Source organism: Hibiscus syriacus, unplaced genomic scaffold (assembly GCF_006381635.1).
Source record: "Hibiscus syriacus cultivar Baekdansim isolate YM2019G1 unplaced genomic scaffold, ASM638163v2 tig00112249_pilon, whole genome shotgun sequence".
NCBI classification, from domain to species: domain Eukaryota; kingdom Viridiplantae; phylum Streptophyta; class Magnoliopsida; order Malvales; family Malvaceae; genus Hibiscus; species Hibiscus syriacus.
The window spans coordinates 1856505-1878895 of NW_024063281.1; the positions used below are offsets into that span (position 1 = coordinate 1856505).

A 22391-nucleotide genomic window follows, 5' to 3' on the forward strand; every position below is an offset into this window, starting at 1 on the left:
TACATATTAATGTATATATATAGATTATAATGTATAGTTATAAAATATGTATATAATTTTCGTTATTAAAATATTATTGCATGATAGTTTTTCATATATTATTTATTAATTAGATAATCATAATATTTGTTTAATTTTTGCATTAACATCATTTTGCATAATATTATATGTTATCCTCATGTGCATAATTCGACTCCTCTTACATAATTTGATTTCTATTACTTTTATTTTTATCATATAAGTATGTTTATATATATTTATTATCTTTATAATTTGGTCTATGTCGTTTATATATATTATATCATATTATTCATATATGTGTATATATATATAAATTAATTTACCTTTGTATATTTATATATATTACTGACGTCTATTTTATTTTGTTTGACTTTATTTATTTATTTCATTTTATAAGATGCTTAATTTATATTTGAATTGCGTTTTTTAATCAATGAGGAGGGAATATTCTTTATGGATAAGAAATAGTCGAAATATTTTTCCAATAGATAATTGCTAATCTCGAAATTTCTTTTAAGTTAAAGAATTTTTCCTAATATTTAATTCGAAGCAAGTTAATTAAATTTCAATAAATGGATCATAATTTAATTTTATATTTGATTCATGATTTCCATCATTTACAAAGTATAAGCGACACAGTACCAATTTTGGGCGCTGTGGGGGTGCTAATCCTTCCCCACGCGTAACCGATTCCCGAACCCGTTTTAATAAAATCTTTGGTAAATGCAGACCAATTTTTGTCTAAAAAATGATTTTTCTTGAAATTATTTTTAAAAGACATTTTTAGGTATTCGACCTACCTAACTTAAAGGTTGATGGCGACTCTATCCAATTTAATTCAAATTCACCCATTTTCCAAAATTAAAAGTCGACATTATTTTTAAAACAATTAATCGATTGTCCCCGTCGAAAAACGGTTACGACAGCTTGGCGACTCTGCTGGAGAAAATAATTTGTCTGGTGATGCTTATCACCCTCAGCATGAGATAAGTGATAATCTTTCTTGATGGATTGCTAATGATGTCACATGAGAACGTTACAAGTTCAATTCTCCAGACTTTCTGGCTTCTCAGACCTCTTGCCTTCAAGAATGCTTCATCATTTTGGCCTTACTCATTCTTTTTCTACAATTGAGATCAACTTGCTTCAAGGACCTTCTTCATTTGAGACTGTCCTGTTTGTAAATGTTTTTTCTCCTTTCTTTATTGAAGAATGAAAGAATTTTGCAAAATATTGCCCCTTCAGGTTCACAATAGAATCAAATCATAAACAATAAGTTTAATGAATATAAAATAAATCAACTACACTTTTAAATCATTCAAAAATCATAGTCCTATGGCAGGTGTCAAAATTATTGACTGATTTAAGATGTAGGTTGATTTTGGTAAAGTAGGGTCTCTCAGGTTCTCAAGTTAGTCCAGCATATATGTCTCTTTGGGCTTCCATTAACTTGAAGAAATGGTTGTTATGCTCATCTTTGTAGAAATATTTCTTGTTTCCAGACTCTCAGGAACGTCTTTGGGATGTGCGGTGCTTCATTAAGAGCTTAAGATCGTCTCTTATGTCATTGTTGCACCATTCATTATTCGAGCCGCCTTTTTTAGGTTTTCAACTCGAATCCGCCTTTGGTTTCAAAATGTTATTTAAAAATTTACATCTTGAACCCCCCTTTATCATTTTTCATATCATGCATTAAAGATTTTAAAAACCAATTTTTGCAAATAAAAATCAATCTTGAGAGGCGGAATGAATTCTGAAGATATTCCCTTTTAATGCCTTCAATCTTGCTTTGCTTGACTTGGATCTGCCTTGCTGGGGATTTTTCCATCATGGATCCCTCTAGACTGTCAATTTGGGTTCATTTCAATTTTCTCATATCTTCATTTTCTTGCTCTTCTTGTTTGAATATGAATCTTTGACTTAATTGTACTTGATCCATCTTGTAACTTGAGGCTCCATGAGTCACCTATCTTGCCTATCTTGATTCAATTTCTCCCTTTTTCCTTTTTTTTTTCATCTTTTTTCTTTTTTCCTTCTTCTTTCTTTGCTGGATGAGTATAAGACTTCAATTTCTTTGAGCGTCTCCTTTTCCTTTTGTCATTTTTCTCTCGAGCATAATATTTCTTGACAGAATTTGAGTTTATTTGGTTTCTCATAACTTTCCCATCCATTTTTGCCAAGATCAACGCTTCTCGGGAAAAGGCCCTTTTTATAACATAGGTCCCTTCCCAATTAGGCATCCATTTCCCACGGAAATTTTTATGTAAAGGCAATACTAGATCACACTCTTAGAACTCTCTCGGATGTACTTCCTGTTCGTGATCTTTCATCGTTTATTTTTGATACATCTGCCCATGTCAAATAAATTTCAATTGGTTCTCATCAATAAGGTTTAATTGATCAAATCGAAATTGGATACATTCAGTCTTCTCCAATTTTTCCTCCTTTAGGATACAAAATAATGGGATCTCAACTTCAATTGGTAATACTGCTTCCATCCCATAGACTAAACAATAAGGTGTTGCCCTAGTAGATGTTCGCACAGTAATTCAATATGCATATAAGGCAAAAGGTGGCTTCTCGCGCCAATCCTTGTAAGTTTCAGTGGTCTTTGTAATGATCCTCTTAAGGTTCTTATTTTCTCCTGCAACTGCCCCATTCATCTTTGGGCGATATGACACTGAGTTGGCATGCTTGATTTGTACGCGAAGTTTAGTCATCTCATACATAGAGGTCCTTGTAAAAAGAGGTATCTCCAGGGGGATGAATATTCAAGATTAACTTTACTTACATGAAAAAATGTAATTAATGCATGATATTTATTTCAATCAATCACTTTTTCCTTCTTCTTTGAGTATGCCCTAATCACTCGAAATCATCTTCAATGATTGGTCCATGTTGCCTCATCTCGTCTCTTCTTGTAGTAAGATTCGTAGATAATGAAAGTTTGGTTCTTTTGAGGTTTTGGTTTATGATGGTTTTGTGTTTGGAAGGACAAATGGTGACTTTGAAGTCATGTATATGGTGTAAGGTAGTATCAACTCTATCCGAGAAGGTAAACATCTAGAGTCGGTGTCTCAAAATAGGTAGAGACATTACTTCAGATTCTCAGATAAATGTAGTGTCAGAATTTGGTTTTGGTAAGGGCCGAGCTATTGGCTTTGGATGGGATATGGAAGATATAATTTTACCACTTGCCAAAGATCTATAACTCTTGAAAAATTAAAAGAATATTTATATACTTGATACTAATCTCAAGATTAAAACTTGATTCCTTGCTCGTAACCATAAAAGTAACACAGATTTATTTATTGCACAAAAGGCGGAGAAAGGAACAAAAAACAAGTTCAAACAAGATGCTGAAAATGAAATGCAACTGTGGTAGATAACAACTTCCACTTATTTATCTAACTGTCCCATTGCTCTTAGAATATTGGGTGTGTGATCAGCTCATGGTCCTTGTCCTCATTTGCTCCCCATTTCTCGACCATTTCACTTTCCATGACTCCTTTCGATGTACCCTCAGACGTACAAATTTGTGCTTCCTCCTGAGCAGCTTCTTCGTAAAATCCCAACTTCTTGTCATTCATCAGTTTTTCCTTCCCTGATTCTTTTCTTCTCGCCGGTTAGGAGCTAGTCAACGGGGAGGTTCTCGGTTAGGGGCTTGCTTGGTTGATTTTAGGGGATAGATGTCGAGAAATGGGTTCTTTAAGATAGGGGTTGTTTTGTTGTTGGTTTGAGAAGGTAGTCAGAAGTAAAACGGCCACCGATCTGTGATGGCTGGCCTAAGTTGAAGTCCTTAAAGCCTTCGATCGAAGAGGATTTAGGAGAAGCTCTAGACCGATTAAGGTTTGATCGTGTGCTTTTCTAGTGTTGATTCGTAGTGGTCTGAACAAAAGTGGCCACCGTTAGGCGGTAGCCGGATGGCCTCGGCGGCTATTGGATGTATAGAAGACCATAGAAAGCGCAGATTGTGTGAGAGAGTGGCTTGAGAGAAGAGGATTCGGTTGAATGTGAAATGGGGGCTAGGGTTCAGAGTTTTCAACTAAATCTTATGTATATTATTACTTGAATACGACGTCATTTGGTGTCAGTCTAACCTGCGTATTTTTAAAAGAGGGGACATTCCTCTCCGTGGTCCTTTGTACCTTACGTTTATTCATTTTAGTCCCTAGATTAAAATTTTCATGTTTATAATTTCATTCTTTTATTTTATGCGCACTTAATTTTCGTCCTAAATGTTGATGTATTTGTTTTCTTTTTTTAGACATTAGAGTTCCAACTTTTACATGTTATATTTCGGTCTTGAATATGTTTGGATGATTTCAGCCATTATGATAACAGTGGTTTGATTTTAGTTTCAGTAATAAAATGGTTTGATGTTTGTTTTACTTCCATTATTTTTATTTTTTATAATTAAAATGAATTTTTTTTATTTATTAATATCTAATTTAAACAATTTACTTAATTTATGAAATTTACATTTTAAAAAAGTGTTTTGTTTCTTTTCTTTATTTAATAATTTGGTGTATTACATATTAATGTATATATAGATTATAATGTATAGTTATAAAATATGTATAAATTTTCGTTATTAAATATTATTGCATGATAGTTTTTCATATATTATTTATTAATTAGATAATCATAAATTTGTTTAATTTTTGCATTAACATCATTTTGCATAATATATATGTTATCCTCATGTGCATAATTCGACTCCTCTTACATAATTTGATTTCTATTACTTTTATTTTTATCATATAAGTATGTTTATATATATTTATTATCTTTATAATTTGGTCTATGTCGTTTATATATATTATATCATATTATTCATATATGTGTATATATATATATATAATTAATTTACCTTTGTATATTTATATATATTACTAACGTCTATTTTATTTTGTTTGACTTTATTTATTTATTTCATTTTATAAGATGCTTAATTTATATTCGAATTGCGTTTTTTAATCATTGAGGAGGGAATATTCTTTATGGATAAGAAATAGTCGAAATATTTTTCCAATAGATAATTGCTAATCTCGAAATTTCTTTTAAGTTAAAGAATTTTTCCTAATATTTAATTCGAAGCAAGTTAATTAAATTTCAATAAATGGATCATAATTTAATTTTATATTTGATTCATGATTTCCATCATTTACGACGTATAAGCGACACAGTACCAATTTTGGGCGTTGTGGGGGTGCTAATCCTTCCCCACGCGTAACCGATTCCCGAACCCGTTTTAATAAAATCTTTGGTAAACGCAGACCAATTTTTGTCTAAAAAAATGATTTTTCTTAAAATTATTTTTAAAAGACATTTTTAGGTATTCGACCTACCTAACTTAAAGGTTGATGGAGACTCTATCCAATTTAATTCAAATTCACCCATTTTCCAAAATTAAAAGTCGTAATTGTTTTTAAAACAATTAATCGATTGTCCCCGTCGAAAAACGGTTACGACACATTTCAATAATGACATGTGTAACCATCTAATTGAAGAGTTTTTAATTAATTTAATTAATTTTCTCACCAATTAGGTGGTGACATATATCACTGCCAATTTAAAGAGAGAGAAATGAGAGGAAACATTTATTGTTAAAAGGAATTGAACCAAAAGCATCAAGCTTTCAGGATCACACCTCACCACCTAATTGGTGGGAAAATTAATTGAATTAAATATTAAATTAAATTAAAAAAACTCTCTAATAAGGTGTGACACATATCACTATTGAAATGTGTCAAAATAACTTATTGACATGTTGCACCTCCTGATTAAATGATTAATTTAAATTAAAACTCTGACTATAAATTAATAGAATGTGTAATTATTGAGAATTAAATATGTAACTATATCAATCTTATTAACTACAATGTCATCACTTCTATCAAATATTAATATAAGTGACAATATTAAAACCAATTAAATAGTTAAGTGATTAAATTGATGAAATTTTTAAAATAATGACTATATTGACACCAACCCTATAGATAGATGGTCATCCATGTAATTTACCTTAATATGAAGTCATTTCCTTCTCAAGATTCAAATATATATTTTTTTAAATATAAATTCAATTTTTAATGTTTACATTTTTCTTTTATCAATTTCACTTTTATCTTTTTTTTTCAATTAAATAGATTAAATTTTAGATTTTAGATTAAATAGATTAAATTATAGATGGATGATCATCCGCGTCTTACCTTACGTAGCGCCAGTTCAAATAAAACACAGATGGTAATTCGTGCTTTTTTTGACGTGACGTTAATTCGGACAGAACTCCGTAAAGACGCAGATGATAATCCACGCGTTGTGAGAAACAATATTACATCAGTAATATTAAGAGAAAAAATATCTGATAAATAATTATTAAGTTAACGGATGATATTTCGATAAAAAGGCCTAAAGAAAGTCGTCCCCAATGCTACAAGTCTAACGAAAACGCGTTCAGTCTCTTCCAGGGTCAATAAAAGGCACCAATAATAATGTTACTCTTTATTTCTTACCAGAATAAACAAGCCAAGCCAAGCTCCCCTGTTATTTTTCTCTCTTTTGCTTCAATCATACTCTTTCATGGCTTCTTCTTCCTCTTCTCCTCCAATGAAATATCAAGTTTTCTTGAGCTTTAGGGTGAAGACACACGTCTTAACTTCACCTCTCATCTACACCAAGCTTTGAAGGGGAAGGGATTTGGTGTCTTCTTCGATGAAGAATTGCAAAGAGGGGAGCGTATTTCACCAGCACTTTCTCGAGCAATTGAAGCATCGAGACTCTCCATCATCGTTTTGTCTAAAGACTATGCTTCTTCAAAATCATGCTTGGCTGAACTCTCCGAAATCATGGACCGCAAGGAAACTCATGGTCAAATTGTCCTTCCCATCTTTTATCATGTTGATCCCTCTGACGTTCGGAATTTTGGTGGCAGTTTCAAAGCATCCTTTGTTGTCCATGAATCAGATAGGCCTCGTGAAGTGGAGCGATGGAAAGCTGCCTTTGCTGAAGCCGGTAATTTAAAAGGGTGGCATATAAAAAGGGGAAAATCTGACAGGTAACTGTATTTTCACTCATCTCTTTATTTGACTTTATCTTTGGTTTAACTTTTATTTTTCTTATTATCTGCCAGATCTGAAGCCGAGTACATTAATGATATTATTGAATATGTATTAAATAAGTTGATGAATAGTTATTCTGGAAGTGCTTCTGAAGAATTTATCGGAATAGATTATCAGAAAAAGAAGATTTTGGAGCTGATTAAGCAAAATCGAGTAATAGGACTCTGGGGCATGGGTGGTATTGGCAAAACCACTCTTGCTGAGGTTGTTTATATGGAAGTCCGTAACACGTTTGAAAGTTGCTGCTTTCTTCAAGATGTTAGAGAGAAAATAGAAAAAAAAGGGAAGGAATCCGTGCGAAACGAATTTCTTTCCATACTTTTAAAGGAGAAAGAAATTCGTATAGACACCCCTTTCATCAGGGAGAGGCTGAACAATATACGAGTAATTGTTGTCCTCGACGACGTTAATGACCCAGAACAAGTAGACAGGATGGGTGTTAAAGATTTTGGTGATGGAAGTAAAATCATTCTAACGTCTAGAGATAGACAAGTGCTTAAGAATGGAGGAGCTACCCAAATACATAAGGTGGAAGAGTTAAATCCGAAGTATTCTCTTCAACTTTTTTCTATTACTGCATTTAAGCAGTTGAATCCTTCTGTTGATTTTCTATATCTATCCTACGAGTTTGTATGGTTAGCCCATGGCAGTCCACTTGCTCTTAAGATTTTGGGTGCTAAGCTATATTCAAAGTCTATAGAAGAGTGGAAAAGTGAGGTGGAAAAAGTAAACAGGTTTGATGAACCAAAAATTTCACACATTTTGAAGAGTAGTTTTGATGGGTTGGGTAAACTACAGAAGGATATATTTCTCGACTTAGTATGCTTCTTTAAAGGGGAATCAAAAGAAAAAGTAGAAAAAATTCTAAGTCGCGTGTATAGAGGTGCAGTGAGTGGACTAAGCAGCTTGCTCGACAAGTGTCTATTTGATATCAATTCTGATGGGCAGATTTCTATGCATGATATGCTTGAAGAAATGGGTAAAGATATTGTTGATCAAGAATCTAAATACCCTGAAGAGCGTAAAAGGCTGTGGAATCCTAAGGACGTGTATCAAGTGCTCAACAATAATAAAGTAAGAGTTGTTTGTATTTATATTCATTTTGCCCTTTCGTATGATGTCCTATGGTTCAGTATCACACTATTTATATATATATACACACGCACACACACACACTTGATATTATGTAAAATATATGTTTTAGGATATAGCATAGGATCTGCTCTAGTGTTTGTTGGGTTAGTTACATATCTAATGCACTGCTTTTATATAGAAAGACAATAAAAACAAACATGTTTAATGATATGTCCAATTAGTGTAAGCATTTCCTAATATAATTGCATTTTATTTACGATTTAACTAGAATGCATGTAATCTTTCTTATACTAATACTCTGGTAAATTGTTTTTTTATGTCAGGGAACTGACCGAATTGAAGGAATAAAGTTCGACATGTCTCGTAGTGATAACCTAAAGTTACGTCCTACATGTTTTGAGAGCATGCCTAATCTTAGATATATCAAATTTGATGTCCCTGAATTTCTAAGGAGTTGGTTTGAGAAATCACTTACAAATGGAGATATTGATATTGTATATCTTCCAAATGAGTTAAAGTGTCTTCAGTGGAAGTGTTACCCCTTCAAATCTTTATCACTAAATTTTAATCCAAAGAATCTTGTAGTGTTGAATTTATCAGGGGGCAATATGGAACAACTTTGGAATGAAGATTTTCAGGTATATGCTTTTATGCTTCCTTCATCTAGGAAGATCCCTAATCTAATGCTTACAAGTAAATATGTTATGCGACTAGAGTAAATAGATAATGCTTACAAGTAATACAATTATTTTATATGTTTTTTGTACAGGATCTTGTTAATTTAAGGGAAATCAACGTTTCTTTTTGCGTGAAGTTAAGGAAGATCCCTAATCTATTAGGAGCCATCAACCTCGAAATCCTTGACTGTAAGTGTTGTACAAGTTTGGTCGAACTTCCTGAACTCCCAAAGATGTTGAATCACTTAGATTTATCGTTAACTAAAATAGAAGTGCCTGATTCAATTGAGCATCTGGACAGACTTGAAACATTGTATTTGAGACGTTTTCCAATTGTCAAATTCCCAAAAATTCCAAGAAAGGTATATCTCTTAGACTTATCTGAAACTCAAATTTTAGAAGTGTCCTTTTCTTCAGAGCCTTCAAATAATCTTCAACAGTTGAAGATGACAAATTCCAAGAGCCTCAAACTACTCTCAGAGCTTCCATCAAACCTGAAGTACTTGGATACACATGGTTGCATATCATTAGAAAGTGTATCTTTCGCTGATCGAAATTTCTATTCTTTTGATGATGAAAGAGACTACACAATGATATTCTCTAATTGCTTCAGCTTGAATCAAGATTCAGTTGATAACATCGAGACAAATGCCATGCTTCAAATTCAATTCCTAGCGGAGAAATGGGCATCAAGATATGATCATGAGTTCTCGATTAATCCCGAACCAAATTTGTTTTATTGTTTTCCGGGAAACAAAATTTCAGCAGATAGATTTGAGTATCATAGCATGAATTCTTCATTAAGTTTGAAGATAGCCACAAGGGGGAGTAGTGGGAGAAGATTATTAGTTTTTGCTATATGTCTTGTGGTCGATCTCACTGACTGCGATAGCTTTGGAAATCTTAAATTTATCTGTGAATATCAACCGTTAGTCGCCAATGGTAATGATGGTGACGGTGGTTTTAAAAAGTTCAAAAGTAAATTATTTTTCAGGGAAATTGATTGGAAGATTTATGAGAGCAAGGGTGATCATGTTTTCATTCTATGTGGGAAGGATATGGTTAAAGAAGACCAGAATTATGTGGAGGCATCGTTTCAATTCTACATCAAACATCTCTCATTCATTAAGAATAAAGAAAAACATATCAAAGTGAAGAAATGTGGAGTTCATGTAATTTACGTGGATGCAGAGAGTTACACCATTACTGATGTTATGAGATATGATAAATCCAACCTCAATTTTGATTCTCAAGGAGATGCTAATACTATGGAACCCCATCACCATTCAGCTACAGAAACAAGCACAAGGAGATCAAAGCGGCACAGGGTCACAGGTGATTGGAACTTAGAAATACATTTGCTTCTCTATCACATCTGATAACTGCACAAATAAATTAGTATTAGTTAATCTCTTCTTATATCATTATACAGGGCATTGATCATGTTGTTGCTGGCACTAGCATCCATGTAGTTGGTCCTGATGATGATGATGTGGAAGATCTCGAAGAAGATATGCAATCAGTCATGAGTAGGATTGACAAAAGTGGCAAAGTGTTCTACATGAAGGTATAAGACAATGAAAACATCATAAGTAAATATTCATGTTAGTGGTATCGACATAGGCCCTGTACACAAATAAGACATAATGAAGGGATTAAACTAATGCTGATTGACGGAAGGAGTGGGTACTTGTTGTTGGTGTGAATCGGTTAGCCCATGGAACTCCACTTGCTCTTAAGATTTTGGGTGCTAAGCTATATTCAAAGTGTATAGAAGAGTGGAAAAGTGAGGTGGAAAAAGTAAACAAGTTTGATGAACCAAAAATTTCACACATTTTGAAGAGTAGCTTTGATGGGTTGGATAAACTACAGAAGCATATATTTCTCGACGTAGTATGCTTCTTTAAAGGGGAATCAAAAGAAGTAGAAAAAATTCTAAGTTGCTTGTATAAAGGTGCTGTGAGTGGACTAAGCAACTTGCTCGACAAGTGCCTATTTGACATCAATTCTTATGGGCGGATTTCTATGCATGATATGCTTGAAGAAATGGGTAAAGATATTGTTGATCAAGAATCTAAATACCCTGAAAAGCGTAAAAGGCTGTGGAATCCTAAGGACGTGTATCAAGTGCTCAACAATAATAAAGTAAGAGTTGTTTGTATTTATATTCATTTTACCCTTTCATATGCTACATATCTAATGCACTGCTTTTATATAAAAAAGCATTTCCTAATATAATTGCAGTTTATTTATGATTTAATTAGAATGCCTGTAATCTTTTTATACTGATACTTTGGTAAATTATTATTTTTTACATTAGGGGACTGTTCGAACTGAAGGAATAAACTTCGGCATGTATCAAGTTGATAACTCACAGTTAAGTCCTACATGTTTTGAGAACATGTCTAATCTTAGATATGTCAAATCTGAAGTTACATGGAGTTGGACGGAGAAACCACCTACAAATGGAGTTGATATTGATATTGTATATCTTCCAAATGAGTTGAGGTATCTTGAGTGGAGCTATTATCCCTTCAAATCTTTACCACTAAATTTTAATCCAAAGAATCTTGTAGTGTTGAAATTACAAGATGGCAACATGGAACAACTTTGGAATGAAGATTTTCAGGTATAAGCTTTTGTTCTTCCTTCATCTAGGGAAAAAATTATCTATAATTAAGTATAAAAGATTTCTAAAATAAATATAAAATGTTGTTCGTACAGGATCTTGTCAATTTAAGGGAAATCGACGTTTCGTTTAGCAAGAAGTTAAGGAAGATTCCTAATCTATTAGGAGCTATAAACCTCAAAAGTCTTGACTGTAGTTGGTGTGAAAGTTCGGTTGAAATTTCTGAACTCCCAAATATGTTGCATTACTTAAATTTATCATTCACTCGAATAGAAAAAGTGCCTGATTCAATTGAGCATCTTGAAACATTGGATTTGAGCTGTTGTCCAATTGCCAAATTCTCAAAAACTCCAAGAAATCTTCGAGAGTTGAGAATGACCGAGTGCAACAGTCTCAAATCACTCTCAGAGCTTCCACCAGATCTGATGTATTTGAATGCAAATGACTGCATGTCATTAGAAAGTGTATCCTTCACTGATCGAACTTTCCATTCTTTTGGTGGTGAAAGTGACTTGTTTATGGTATTCTCTAATTGCTTCAGCTTGAATCAAGATTCAATTGATAACATTGAGGCAAATGCCATGCTCAATATTCAATCCCTAAGTGAGAAATGGGCATCAAGATATTATAAGGAGTTCTCGCCGGATCCCCTGCCAAAACTGATTTGTTGTTTCCTGGGAAATAAAATTTCAGCAAATAGGTTTGAGAATCATAGCATGAATTCTTCCTTGAATTTGAAGATAGCCCCAAGTGGGCGTAGTGGGAGCAGAGTGTTGGTTTTTGCTATATGTCTTGTGGCCGATCTAACTGACAGCGGTCGCATTGAAGATCTTGAATTTATCTGTGAATATCAACTGGTAGCCGCCAGTGGTAGTGATGGTGGTTTTGGAGAGTACAAAAGTGAGTTATTTTGCGAGGCAAAGCATTGGACAAATGGTATTTTCATGGGTGATCATGCGTACATTCTGTGTGGTAAGGATATGGTTAGAGAAGACAAGAATTATGAGGAGGCATCATTTCAATTCTGCATCAAACATAGCACATTCAATGAAGAAGAATATATCGAGGTGAAGAAATGTGGAGTTGATGTAATTTACGTGGATGCAGAGAGGTGCACCATTACTGATGTCATGAGATGTGATAAATCCAACCACAATTTTAATTCTCAAGAGGATGCTAATACTGAGGAACCCCATCACCATTCTGCTACAGAAACAAGCACAAGGAGATCAAAGCGGCACAGGATCACAGGTGATTGGAACTTAGAAATATATTTGCTTCTCTATTACATCTGATAACTGCACAAATAAATTATTAGTTAATCTCTTGTTATATCTTATGCAGAAACAAGAACGAGGAGATCAAATCGGCACAGGGTCACAGGTGATTGGAACTTAGAAATACATTTGCTTCTCTATTACATCTGACAACTGCACAAATAAATTAGTATTAGTTAATCTCTTGTTATATCATTATGCACGGAATTGAGCATGTTGTTGCTGGCACTAGCATCCATGTCGTTGGTCATGAGTAGAATTGACAAAAGTGGGAAAGTGTTGTGCATGCAGGTATATGACATAATGAAAACTCCATAAGTAAATATTCCTGTTAGAGGTATCGACATAGGCCCTGTACACAAATAAGACGTAATGAAGGGAAAAAGGAGTATGAATCTGAATTGCTCTGCACTGAAATTGCTGTCATTTACAAAGCGATATACCATTTTGAGAAACTGCAACCTTTTGTGATGGTTGTACATAAAATGGGAAATTTGTTCAATAATTTGTGATAGTTGCACCTAATTATTTTCTTCACCTGTCTTCTTTTTTAGGTATAGAATAGATCGTCCAAGAAGGAAATTGGCTTGGTTTTATTCATAGGAGCAATGGTGGCTGCAAGGAGATTCGGAATATGTTCTTGAACAATATCTGCTTTTTATTCCACCATCAACCATAGCATAAACTTGGATTAAACTTGGATTAATTACAAATTTGAAGTTTAAAATAGTTACACAATTTAGTGCTCTGCTTTATGCAGAATCGACATAGATGGAAGACTAACCATGATCCTATTGATACTATAGGGTACATGATATAGTTTATGGGGTCAAATTTATCATCAACCATAGCATAAACTGCAAATGATAAACAATAACCTACAACTACAATGGTGCCTTTCCAGAACTTATCATACAGAAAAAATAATAAAAACAACACTTGAATTGCAGCACCTGAGAAGTGAAATGGTAAAATCCAACATCCCACGATCGAAACACTGAATTTTGACACTTGATATGCAATACACATGAACGCCATTAAGATGAAAACGATCCCCGAGAGGAGAGAGAGAATTATTGATGCTGAAGAGGATGGGACAATAAAAGATATTGATTGGTGAAAGCATACTGCAAGAAACGCAAGTAGCACTTGAAGTGCTGTCCTGAAACCACGGGGAAAAGGTTTAAGCAGGGCTAGAGTTAGGAAAAAGGTTACGATGAACACGGCATAGGTCGGAATATAGAAAAGAAGAAACTGGGAAGGGTCCATGACAGATGTCCCCAGTTTCTTTGAGGCGTTTCCACCCTGCCAAACACCACCAGGCGGGCTAAGTGTGGCTTGGTACGTTGCAGTTAGAAGCAATCCTAAAATTACCAGTAATGCATTACGGTTCTCGCCTGATATATTATCCATATCACGGAAAATCAGTGACGATGCTTTGGTGACATAACTGGCGGTTTGTTTCTCCAACTTAGGTATAAACTTTGAAACAACTGGAATAAAGCAACCACGCAAAACAGTAATGCTTTCTGTGTAACCATGTTGTTGGGCAACACCCAGTGCCGTCAAACCAGCTTGATCAGTGGCATGCTTATCAGCCTTGCAGTTTAATAGTAGTTTAAGCATCTGTTTAATTGATAGTTTGAGATATAAAAAAGCTACATTAATCAATTAATCGTCTCTATAAAGTACAAAACAATCAATGTAGTATTAATTATTAACACTAAGGAGTCAAACCTGGGCCTCATTGCTGCTAGCTGCTATGTGCAGTGCTGTGTTGCCATTTTCATCCTTTCGATTCACCACTTCTCGATGATAGGCTGTCTTCATAAGTGTCCTAAGTAGGACTTGGAGAACATCTAGCCTTCTGTTTTCCACGGCTATATGCAAAGCAGTGCTATTTTGAGTTGTAACATCCAGGACACTATCAGGGCAAGCCTCTAGAAATCTATCGAGCAAGCCGTCCTGGTTTCCAACTTCACTTACATAGTGCAAAGGAGTCTTACCCTCCCTTCCTCTGACACGAACAAGATCTTTGTCGATCTCCAAAAAGCGTAGCGCCACCTCTTTATGGCCTCTTTGAACTGCAAGGTGGAGGGGACTCAAGCCTTGTTGGTTTAGCTTCTTAGCAAATGATGGCTTTAAGTTGATCATCTCCATTGCGAACCGCGTCCAGCCTTCTTCTGCAGCTATATGTAATGGAGTGTCGATAAACTCCACCTCATCAAAGTGCCTCAACACATTCCCATTTCCCTGAATTAGTGAATACAAATCACTAACATTTCCCATACGAGCAGCACTTGTCAAACTTCCAGCCATGTCGAGAGGTAGGATCAATTGACAATCGGAAGAGAGAACTTAAGTAATAAGAAACTGTTTCTATTCTACCATTACACAATTTTTAGTTATTAAAAAGTAATAAATATATCCTCAAATGTTTGAATCTTACACAAGATTGTGGTTATTTCTGTGTTAAAGCTTTGAAAGGATGGATTGTGTGGTTAAGGCAAAAAGATCAGAATTGGGATATAAAACATGTCCATCATGCATGTACGTGTGAAATGCCACGTGGCTCCAAAATTTGGGACCCATACTATGGAAAAAATATGTGAACTTAGATAAAATATTTTTCATTGGTAAGATTTAACAAAAAAAAATCTAATTTTCTCTATTATTATCTCAACAATTTAATTATGATCAATTCTTTCTAAAAGATCATCAAATTTATGGTGTTTAACGAACAAAAAAAATTCTTGTTTATGTCTATTCTAAATTTAATATTCTTAAATTTTAATATTTTATAATTTTACCTTATTATAATATATTTTAGAGATCTCATTTTAATAAAGTAGACATATTTTATGAGACGGATATGTGCGTGTGGAACCATGAAATTAATCCATTTGAAAAGTCTTTAACCAGCTTTTCACTCTTTAGCTAGACTTAAACATTGGCGATGACTTGAGCTTAGCCATTATCAACGAGTCAAGATAGTTGTTACATGAGGACATAAGAGAATCACATTTATTTAGGTAAACTATGCAGATAGTCCCCTATGTTATTGGTTTGATGACTTTGGTCATCAATTTGAAAATTAAGGGGGAATGGTCCCTATTGATCTGTTCGATTTAAGTCCATAACATTATCGATCCGTTCGATTTTAGTCTCTCAGTCGTTAACTCCAATGTGATTTTAGTCCCTTAGCCATGTTAGGGACTTAGACCAAAGAGACTTAAACAAAAGAGGTTTAACGAAATTTAATGGTCGAAGAACTAAAATCGAATGAATCGATAATGTTAGGATCATTCTCTTTTAATTTTTAAATTGATGACAAATCAAACTGAAAACATAGAGGACTATCCGCATAATTTAACCTTTTATTTATTGCTTTTACCGACAAAACTGAGAACCAATCAATATGCGTGTGGACCTTAGAAACCCCACCGCAATCAATTTCTTCATTTCTAACCTCTTTATATGTGTGAATTTCTAATGAAAAAAAGGAGACTGAGGTGAAGAATAGAGAAAGGTTGAAGAAGACACAGGGAAGTTGAATCCCTCTGTACTGTATCCATCAGTGGGCTGCATTGCTAGGCCGTTGGCGTCTGATTTTTTTACCTAATAAGGCAGAACCAAAAAAATTTAGCCCAATAGGGCAAGTTTATTAAGGGATTTACAACATTTGTTACAGTGACTTGAACTCGTCATATATAGGTGATAAGTTCTAATATAAAATATTTTTATTTAAATTTTTTACCCCGATGTGATAAAAATTAATAAAAAAATATATTTTACTGGAACTTATCACATCGATGTGACGAGTTTGAATAAAAATATTTTTATTGAAACTCATCACCTCCACGTGACGAGTTTCATAAACACTGTAAAAAATATCTTAGATCCCAAAATAAACTCCTACTTATCATATTTTCCCAAATAATTTACTCGTATGTCCTATTGGGCTAAAAACTGCTAGCATCTACTTCATCGGTGGCCCATTTTACTTCAGGTTGTATGCAGGGAAGGAGCCAAAACTTAATCTTTATAGAGGCTAAATCTTTTTAACATCTTTAATTTTTGTACATAATTTTATTTTATTATTTATTTATTTTAAAAATATAAATTATAATATCAAATATGCATATCAATTCTATAATTTCTATAAACTAACAAGTAGAAAATTAGAAATAAAATTTAAGTAAGAAATAAAAAAATGATTTAAAAATATTTCAATTGAATTTGGACCACGTCAATAAATCACTGACAATCATAGTAGAATGAGCTTACTTTTGTTGTGGAGTTGATGATTTTATCGCAACATTTTATGTTAGATGAAATGAAGACTTTATAGCTTATTATCTTACGTTTTGAAAAACAAAACAAAATTTTTACAATTTTTAAGATAAACGACACGTTTAGTATCTAAATTATTAATTTTTTTTCCTGTTTTGGCACCTAAACTTTGTTGATTTCTAATTCAAATCTAGCAAAATACTAATATTTTAAGGACTAATTTTGTTGTTTCTAGTTTCTTTCAAGAACATTATGTTTACATGTGTATTAGTGAGTATCGTTAACAATGAAAAAAAAAAAGCATAACCAATTATGCTTAATTGTTCTTTACTTTTTATCCTTTGTTTATTGAATGAAATTTACAAATATCATAAAAAATGAAGCGTAGTTTAAAAATTACATCATTTATCACTCAACAATCTTCTCACTCTTATTTTGGTCACTAAAATTTAAAATTTTTAATTTAACTACTCAATTTTCAAATTACTCTCATTTTAATAACTTTAATTTATTTTATTAATAATTTTTATGGCATGACATTTATTATTATTATTTTATTAATATATAATTAAAATAAAAAATAATTTCGAAAATTAGAGTGATTAAATTATGAGAATTTTGAAAGTTAAGTAATTAAATAAAAAAATTAAGCTTCAGTGATCAAAATAGGAGTGAGAAGATAGTTGAGTGATGAATGGTGTACTTTACCAATAAAAGAGTGCCACATACAACAGGTCTGTTAAGTTTTTAACAGAGAGGTGTCAAAATGAAACAAAAAGTAAACATTAGGTATGATTTAAAAAAATGAAAGTTTAGGTACCAAAACGGGACAAAAGTAATAGTTTTGATACTAAACATGTTTACTCAATAAATAAAGTCATCAACAATCTTTAGAGCAGATGATTAAAAGCTCTCAGTTGACACCCCCTCTTCCCTAAGTATTAGTGTAACGCCCCGAATCACATGTTAGAAGTTTCGGATATATTTGATTTGGACTTTAGGATGATTACCTTTGACTCATGAAACTTTGGACCCAAATAAATTTGATTTGGGCTTGGGATGAGCCCAACAAGCCTTTAAAAGGGTGTTTTAACCTTAGCATGAAAGTGGGGTGACCAAATGAGTAAGTAACCCAATTATTCAAACAAAGGCTGAAACTCCTTAATTGTTTGATGATATCATGTTTGTTGCACCCTCCTCTTTTCCATACCATGCTTGTCTTCTTTCTCTCTACTCTTTATTTTCCTTTTTCTTCAAGAACCAAGCAAAGTTGGAAGCTTTAAGAAATTCAAGCTTCCATTATGAATTCTAAGGTAAGATTCATAATCTTCATACTTCAAGCTTTCTTTCAAACCCACTTTTGTAAGATTTGACTTAGTTAGCCAAAAATAGTTTTTAGTGGGGTTTATGAAATCCTAAGTTCTGGTTCATTTTATGGCATTTAAGTTGTAAATAAACATTTTTGGCTTCTTCCTAAGGTTTAAAATGAGCTAACAACTCATTAAACTTGCTTTGATTAGTGCAAGAGCAAGGGGGGAGCTCAAAGGCTAGAGGCAAGGAAAAGTTAGTCATTGGGTGATTTGAGAACGCTTTTCAGTCACCTAGCTTCAAGGTAACACAATTCTAACTTGTCCATACCACATGTAGATCATTTAATGTAGATGAATGGTATGTTTGTTTAGTTCATGAAAACATGCTAGAGTAAATTCATGGTGAAATTTGTATTTGTATGTTGCAAGCATGAAAGTTGATACCTTTTGACCTCTAAGACACCAAATAAGACATTAAATATGTTTACTGGTCTTAGGGGAATTAATGGGTGAAATTTGGGTGTGATTTCGTGCTCAAAACAGAGAACTTCTATCCGTCGGTATCGGTATTGAAAGAACACTACTGATACTGCTCTTCGTGAAAGGCCAAAATAAGGCTATTTTGTAAAGTGAGTATCGATACCCTTTAATTAAGTATCGATACTCAGAGGATAGTATTGATACTGGCGGCAAGTTTTAGATTTCATAATATAAATTTGGTATTGATACTCATGAGAGTATTGATATTCCCTATAGGGGTATCGATACCAAATTTAAGATATTTTTCAAAACGTTGAAGCTAAATTTGGTATCGAATCTCAGGTGAGTATCGATACCCTGGGGGTCAGTATCGATACTACTGGAACAATATCGATACTCACGGTGATTTTTGGCAAAATTGGTTCAATTGGTTTAAGTGTTCGGGCTTAGGTGTTTTGAGTTCGTATAAATTACAAGTACTCAATGCAAGTGAAAACCATCAAGTTAACTCAGTTCTCACATAGAAATCAAATAAGCTAGGATGACATAAGATTTGCCTTTGTGTAACACTCAGGAAACAGTTAGGACACCCGAGTTACTCTAGCATTATGACGGTCGTCCTTTGTTGTGAAATATTCGGATTTTATTTGTAAGGTACAAAGTCTGATGCACGTAAATTTTTTATTGTACCTTATGCTCGAGTCGCTCCTCTTTAGCCATAGATTTTGGTGACGAGTACGTCCCAGATTCTGAGCATGATGTGCCTGCGGACGCAAGAGTCGATGAGGCGAGCGTTTTTCGTGATTTGATTTTGACCCTTAAGTAGATCATTCGAGCTATTCTGAATCAGTCTTCTATATGCCTTCCCCCACCCGTACCCACAACTCAGCCTATCGTAGTGCCTCAAGAGTCCTGGATTAATAGGCTCCATAGGTATATAACCACTGACTTTTATGGTTCTAGGGACGACGATCCCATCTTTGCAGACCAGTGGCTCTGAGAGACAATTCGTACGTTATGTTAGTTGCATCTTACTCCCGAGGGCAAGCTTGAGTGTGTCACCACCCTTTTGAAAGGTGACGTGATCTACTGGTGGGAGACCGTAGAGTTGGCGATAGAGTCAGAGAGACCCACCTGAGAGCTCTTCCTGATTGAGTTCAAGGAGAAGTACATTGGGGAGTCACATACCGATGATTTGATGGATCCGTTTCTTCATCTGACGCATGGTGACAGGACCGTACTTGAGTACGAGAAAAAGGTTTCTTAGGGTTAAGCAAGTACACTCCAGATCTCATTTCGACGGAGGCTCACAATATTTGGAGGTTCAGGGAGGGCCTCCACTTGGATATTCAAAATCAGTTGGCAGCTGATCCCCCTCGTGTCTTTGTAGAGTTGACTCGCCATGCAAAAATAGTCGAGAGAATTTTAAACAAGAAAGCTCAGGTGGCGAGTGACTTAGTGGGTCAGAGTCGGAGGGCTCCGAAGTCTTCTAGGCCATCTTAGTCATTAGCGAAGCGGGCCAGAGTCCCACAGAGTTTAGGGAGACCGTCATCAGGGATAGATCATATATCAGACCGTAGAGTTGGATTCGACTCACGTAAGAGACCTTTATCATCAGCTGGTGGTTCGAGTGTCAGTAGGTATGAGTGGATACCAACTCACCCAATGTGTCTGACTTGTGGACACAGACACTCTGAAGAGTGCTATTGAGCCACTGGAGGATGCTTCAGCTGTGGGTCTTTAGACCATTTCGTCCGAGACTGCCATTGAGCTTAGAGTTCAACTTCTGCATCATCTCAAAGATTTGCACCAACCGTTCAGCGTGGCCGAAGGTCCTCAAGGGGTGGCGGAGCCACTTCAAGGTAGTACAATATAGGTGCTACCAAATTCGAGACCATCCAAGAGCCCAGGGTAGCCTCACACCAGTATGCCATCAAAGCCCAAGAGGAGTGTGATACTGCCAATGTGATTTTAGGTATCTTTACAGGTTTCTCCATTTCTTTTACTGCATTGGTAGATCCGGGTTCCACTAACTCTTATGTTTGTTATGATCTGTTACAAGAGAGAAATATCTCGGTTGAGGATTTAGAAATAGTGGTCAGAGTTTCTAGTCACCTAGGATTAGATGTTTTGGTCGACAAGGTTCACCGTCTTTGCCTCGTAGAGCTTCAGGGTGAGGTATTTTTAGCCGATTTAATGGAACTACCATTTTGGGAGTTTGATGTAATTTTAGGCATGGATTGGATTTCGAAGCATGACGCAAGTATGAGATGTAAGGCAAGACGTCTTAAACTTCGCAAGAACGATGAGACCAAGGTAGTGATGACCAGTGGGAGTTCGGGTTACACTACAAAGGTTATTTCTACAATTAGGGCTAAGAGGTTGTTGAGTTAATGAGACGTCTTAAACACAAAAGTATCCTACAAAAACAAAGTAGTCTCAAGTGCTTGTGCATAACAAAGTAAGCTCTAACTATATTTATATTCATTTCTATATGAATTTGTGAAGTTAATTGCATTATACATCCTCAAAATATGACCCTCATTTTAAATTAGTCCTCAAACTTTTGAACATTCTAATTTATCCTTAAATCATGACTCTCAATTTAAATCGGTCCCTAGGAATTTTGAACATTCTAAATTCATCCTGAAACTATGATCCTCATTTTAAATTAGTCCTCAAACTTTTGAACATTCCAATAATATCCCTTAAATCACTTAAAAGTTTGGGGTTGAAATTAAAACATTCAAAAGTTTGGGAACTAATATAAAATTAGGACCATAGTTTAGGGATGGAATTAGAATGATTAAAAGTTTAGAGAACAATTTCGAATAAGAATTATAGTTTAGGGATGAAACTAGAATGTTTAAAAATTTGAGGATTAATTTAGAATGATGATCATAGTTTGAGGATGTTTAGTGAGATTAACTCAATTTGTGCGATTTTAATATTTATATCTGATAAATTCAATTAATTATGCATTGTTGTTAAAATGTTAGTTATCTGTATTTATTTTTGGAGTTTATATTTAATGTATTGATCGTGTATATTTTATACACTTTCAGTGTGTTTTGTATACTTTCAGTGGGTGAACTAAATTATGACACACTGGGTAAACTACATCAGATACCATCAAACTTTAGTTGGTATATCGTTTATACAACTAAACTTTCAATTTTACTAATTATAACACCGAATTTTGATTTTCGTTTCAATTATATCACTGAGCCGTTAAATATTTAACGGTGGTTGTCGACGTAGGCACCTCAACAAAACGATATCGTTTTGAATCGGCTGTTAATGATTTAACGACCTAGTGATATGATTGAAATGAAAAATCAAAGTATGCTCAATTGAGTTAAATCGTTAACAACCAATTCAAACAGTTCAATCCCGATCCAGATTCAATTGAGCTTGATAAATTAAATGTCTCGTCTAAAAATTCTTGTAATAAAAAGTATGATCAATTGAGTTTTTCCGGTGAA

At 34.1% G+C, this 22391-nt stretch overlaps 6 protein-coding genes across 7 annotated transcripts; 5 read left to right on the forward strand and 1 right to left on the reverse strand.

Annotated features, from left to right (window-relative positions):
* The first annotated feature begins 6267 nt into the window (after positions 1–6267).
* Positions 6268–7085, forward strand: LOC120176605 (disease resistance protein RPV1-like). Its single transcript, XM_039183004.1, has 2 exons — positions 6268–6366; positions 6663–7085. The coding sequence occupies exons 1-2, from the start codon at positions 6268–6270 to the stop codon at positions 7083–7085; spliced, it is 522 nt and encodes a 173-aa protein (XP_039038935.1).
* Positions 7086–7176: 91 nt separating this feature from the next.
* LOC120176606 (disease resistance protein RUN1-like) lies at positions 7177–8831 on the forward strand. The gene is made up of 3 exons (XM_039183005.1): positions 7177–8219; positions 8564–8734; positions 8826–8831. Exons 1-3 carry the CDS (start codon positions 7209–7211, stop codon positions 8829–8831), a joined length of 1188 nt encoding a protein of 395 aa, XP_039038936.1. The 5' UTR covers positions 7177–7208.
* Positions 8725–10440, forward strand: LOC120176479 (disease resistance-like protein DSC1). The gene is made up of 3 exons (XM_039182907.1): positions 8725–8878; positions 9010–10252; positions 10350–10440. Exons 1-3 carry the CDS (start codon positions 8849–8851, stop codon positions 10355–10357), a joined length of 1281 nt encoding a protein of 426 aa, XP_039038838.1. The 5' UTR covers positions 8725–8848; the 3' UTR covers positions 10358–10440.
* Positions 10441–10442: 2 nt separating this feature from the next.
* On the forward strand, positions 10443–12420 carry LOC120176607 (disease resistance-like protein DSC1). The gene is made up of 5 exons (XM_039183006.1): positions 10443–10484; positions 10598–11062; positions 11238–11546; positions 11642–12318; positions 12408–12420. Exons 1-5 carry the CDS (start codon positions 10443–10445, stop codon positions 12418–12420), a joined length of 1506 nt encoding a protein of 501 aa, XP_039038937.1.
* Positions 12421–12512: 92 nt separating this feature from the next.
* On the forward strand, positions 12513–13461 carry LOC120176480. 2 transcript variants are annotated; one of them, XM_039182909.1, is made up of 3 exons: positions 12513–12797; positions 12891–12929; positions 13378–13461. In XM_039182909.1, exons 1-3 carry the CDS (start codon positions 12527–12529, stop codon positions 13386–13388), a joined length of 321 nt encoding a protein of 106 aa, XP_039038840.1. In that variant the 5' UTR covers positions 12513–12526; the 3' UTR covers positions 13389–13461. The 2 variants fall into 2 exon arrangements, with proteins under 2 accessions (XP_039038840.1, XP_039038839.1); XM_039182908.1 differs by lacking the exon at positions 13378–13461 and having other exon boundaries at positions 12891–13135.
* A 59-nt stretch (positions 13462–13520) lies between these two features.
* On the reverse strand, positions 13521–15221 carry LOC120176478 (ankyrin repeat-containing protein BDA1-like). The gene is made up of 2 exons (XM_039182906.1): positions 14561–15221; positions 13521–14449 (listed from the first exon to the last, which is right to left on the reverse strand). Exons 1-2 carry the CDS (start codon positions 15140–15142, stop codon positions 13526–13528), a joined length of 1506 nt encoding a protein of 501 aa, XP_039038837.1. The 5' UTR covers positions 15143–15221; the 3' UTR covers positions 13521–13525.
* Positions 15222–22391: the final 7170 nt, after the last annotated feature.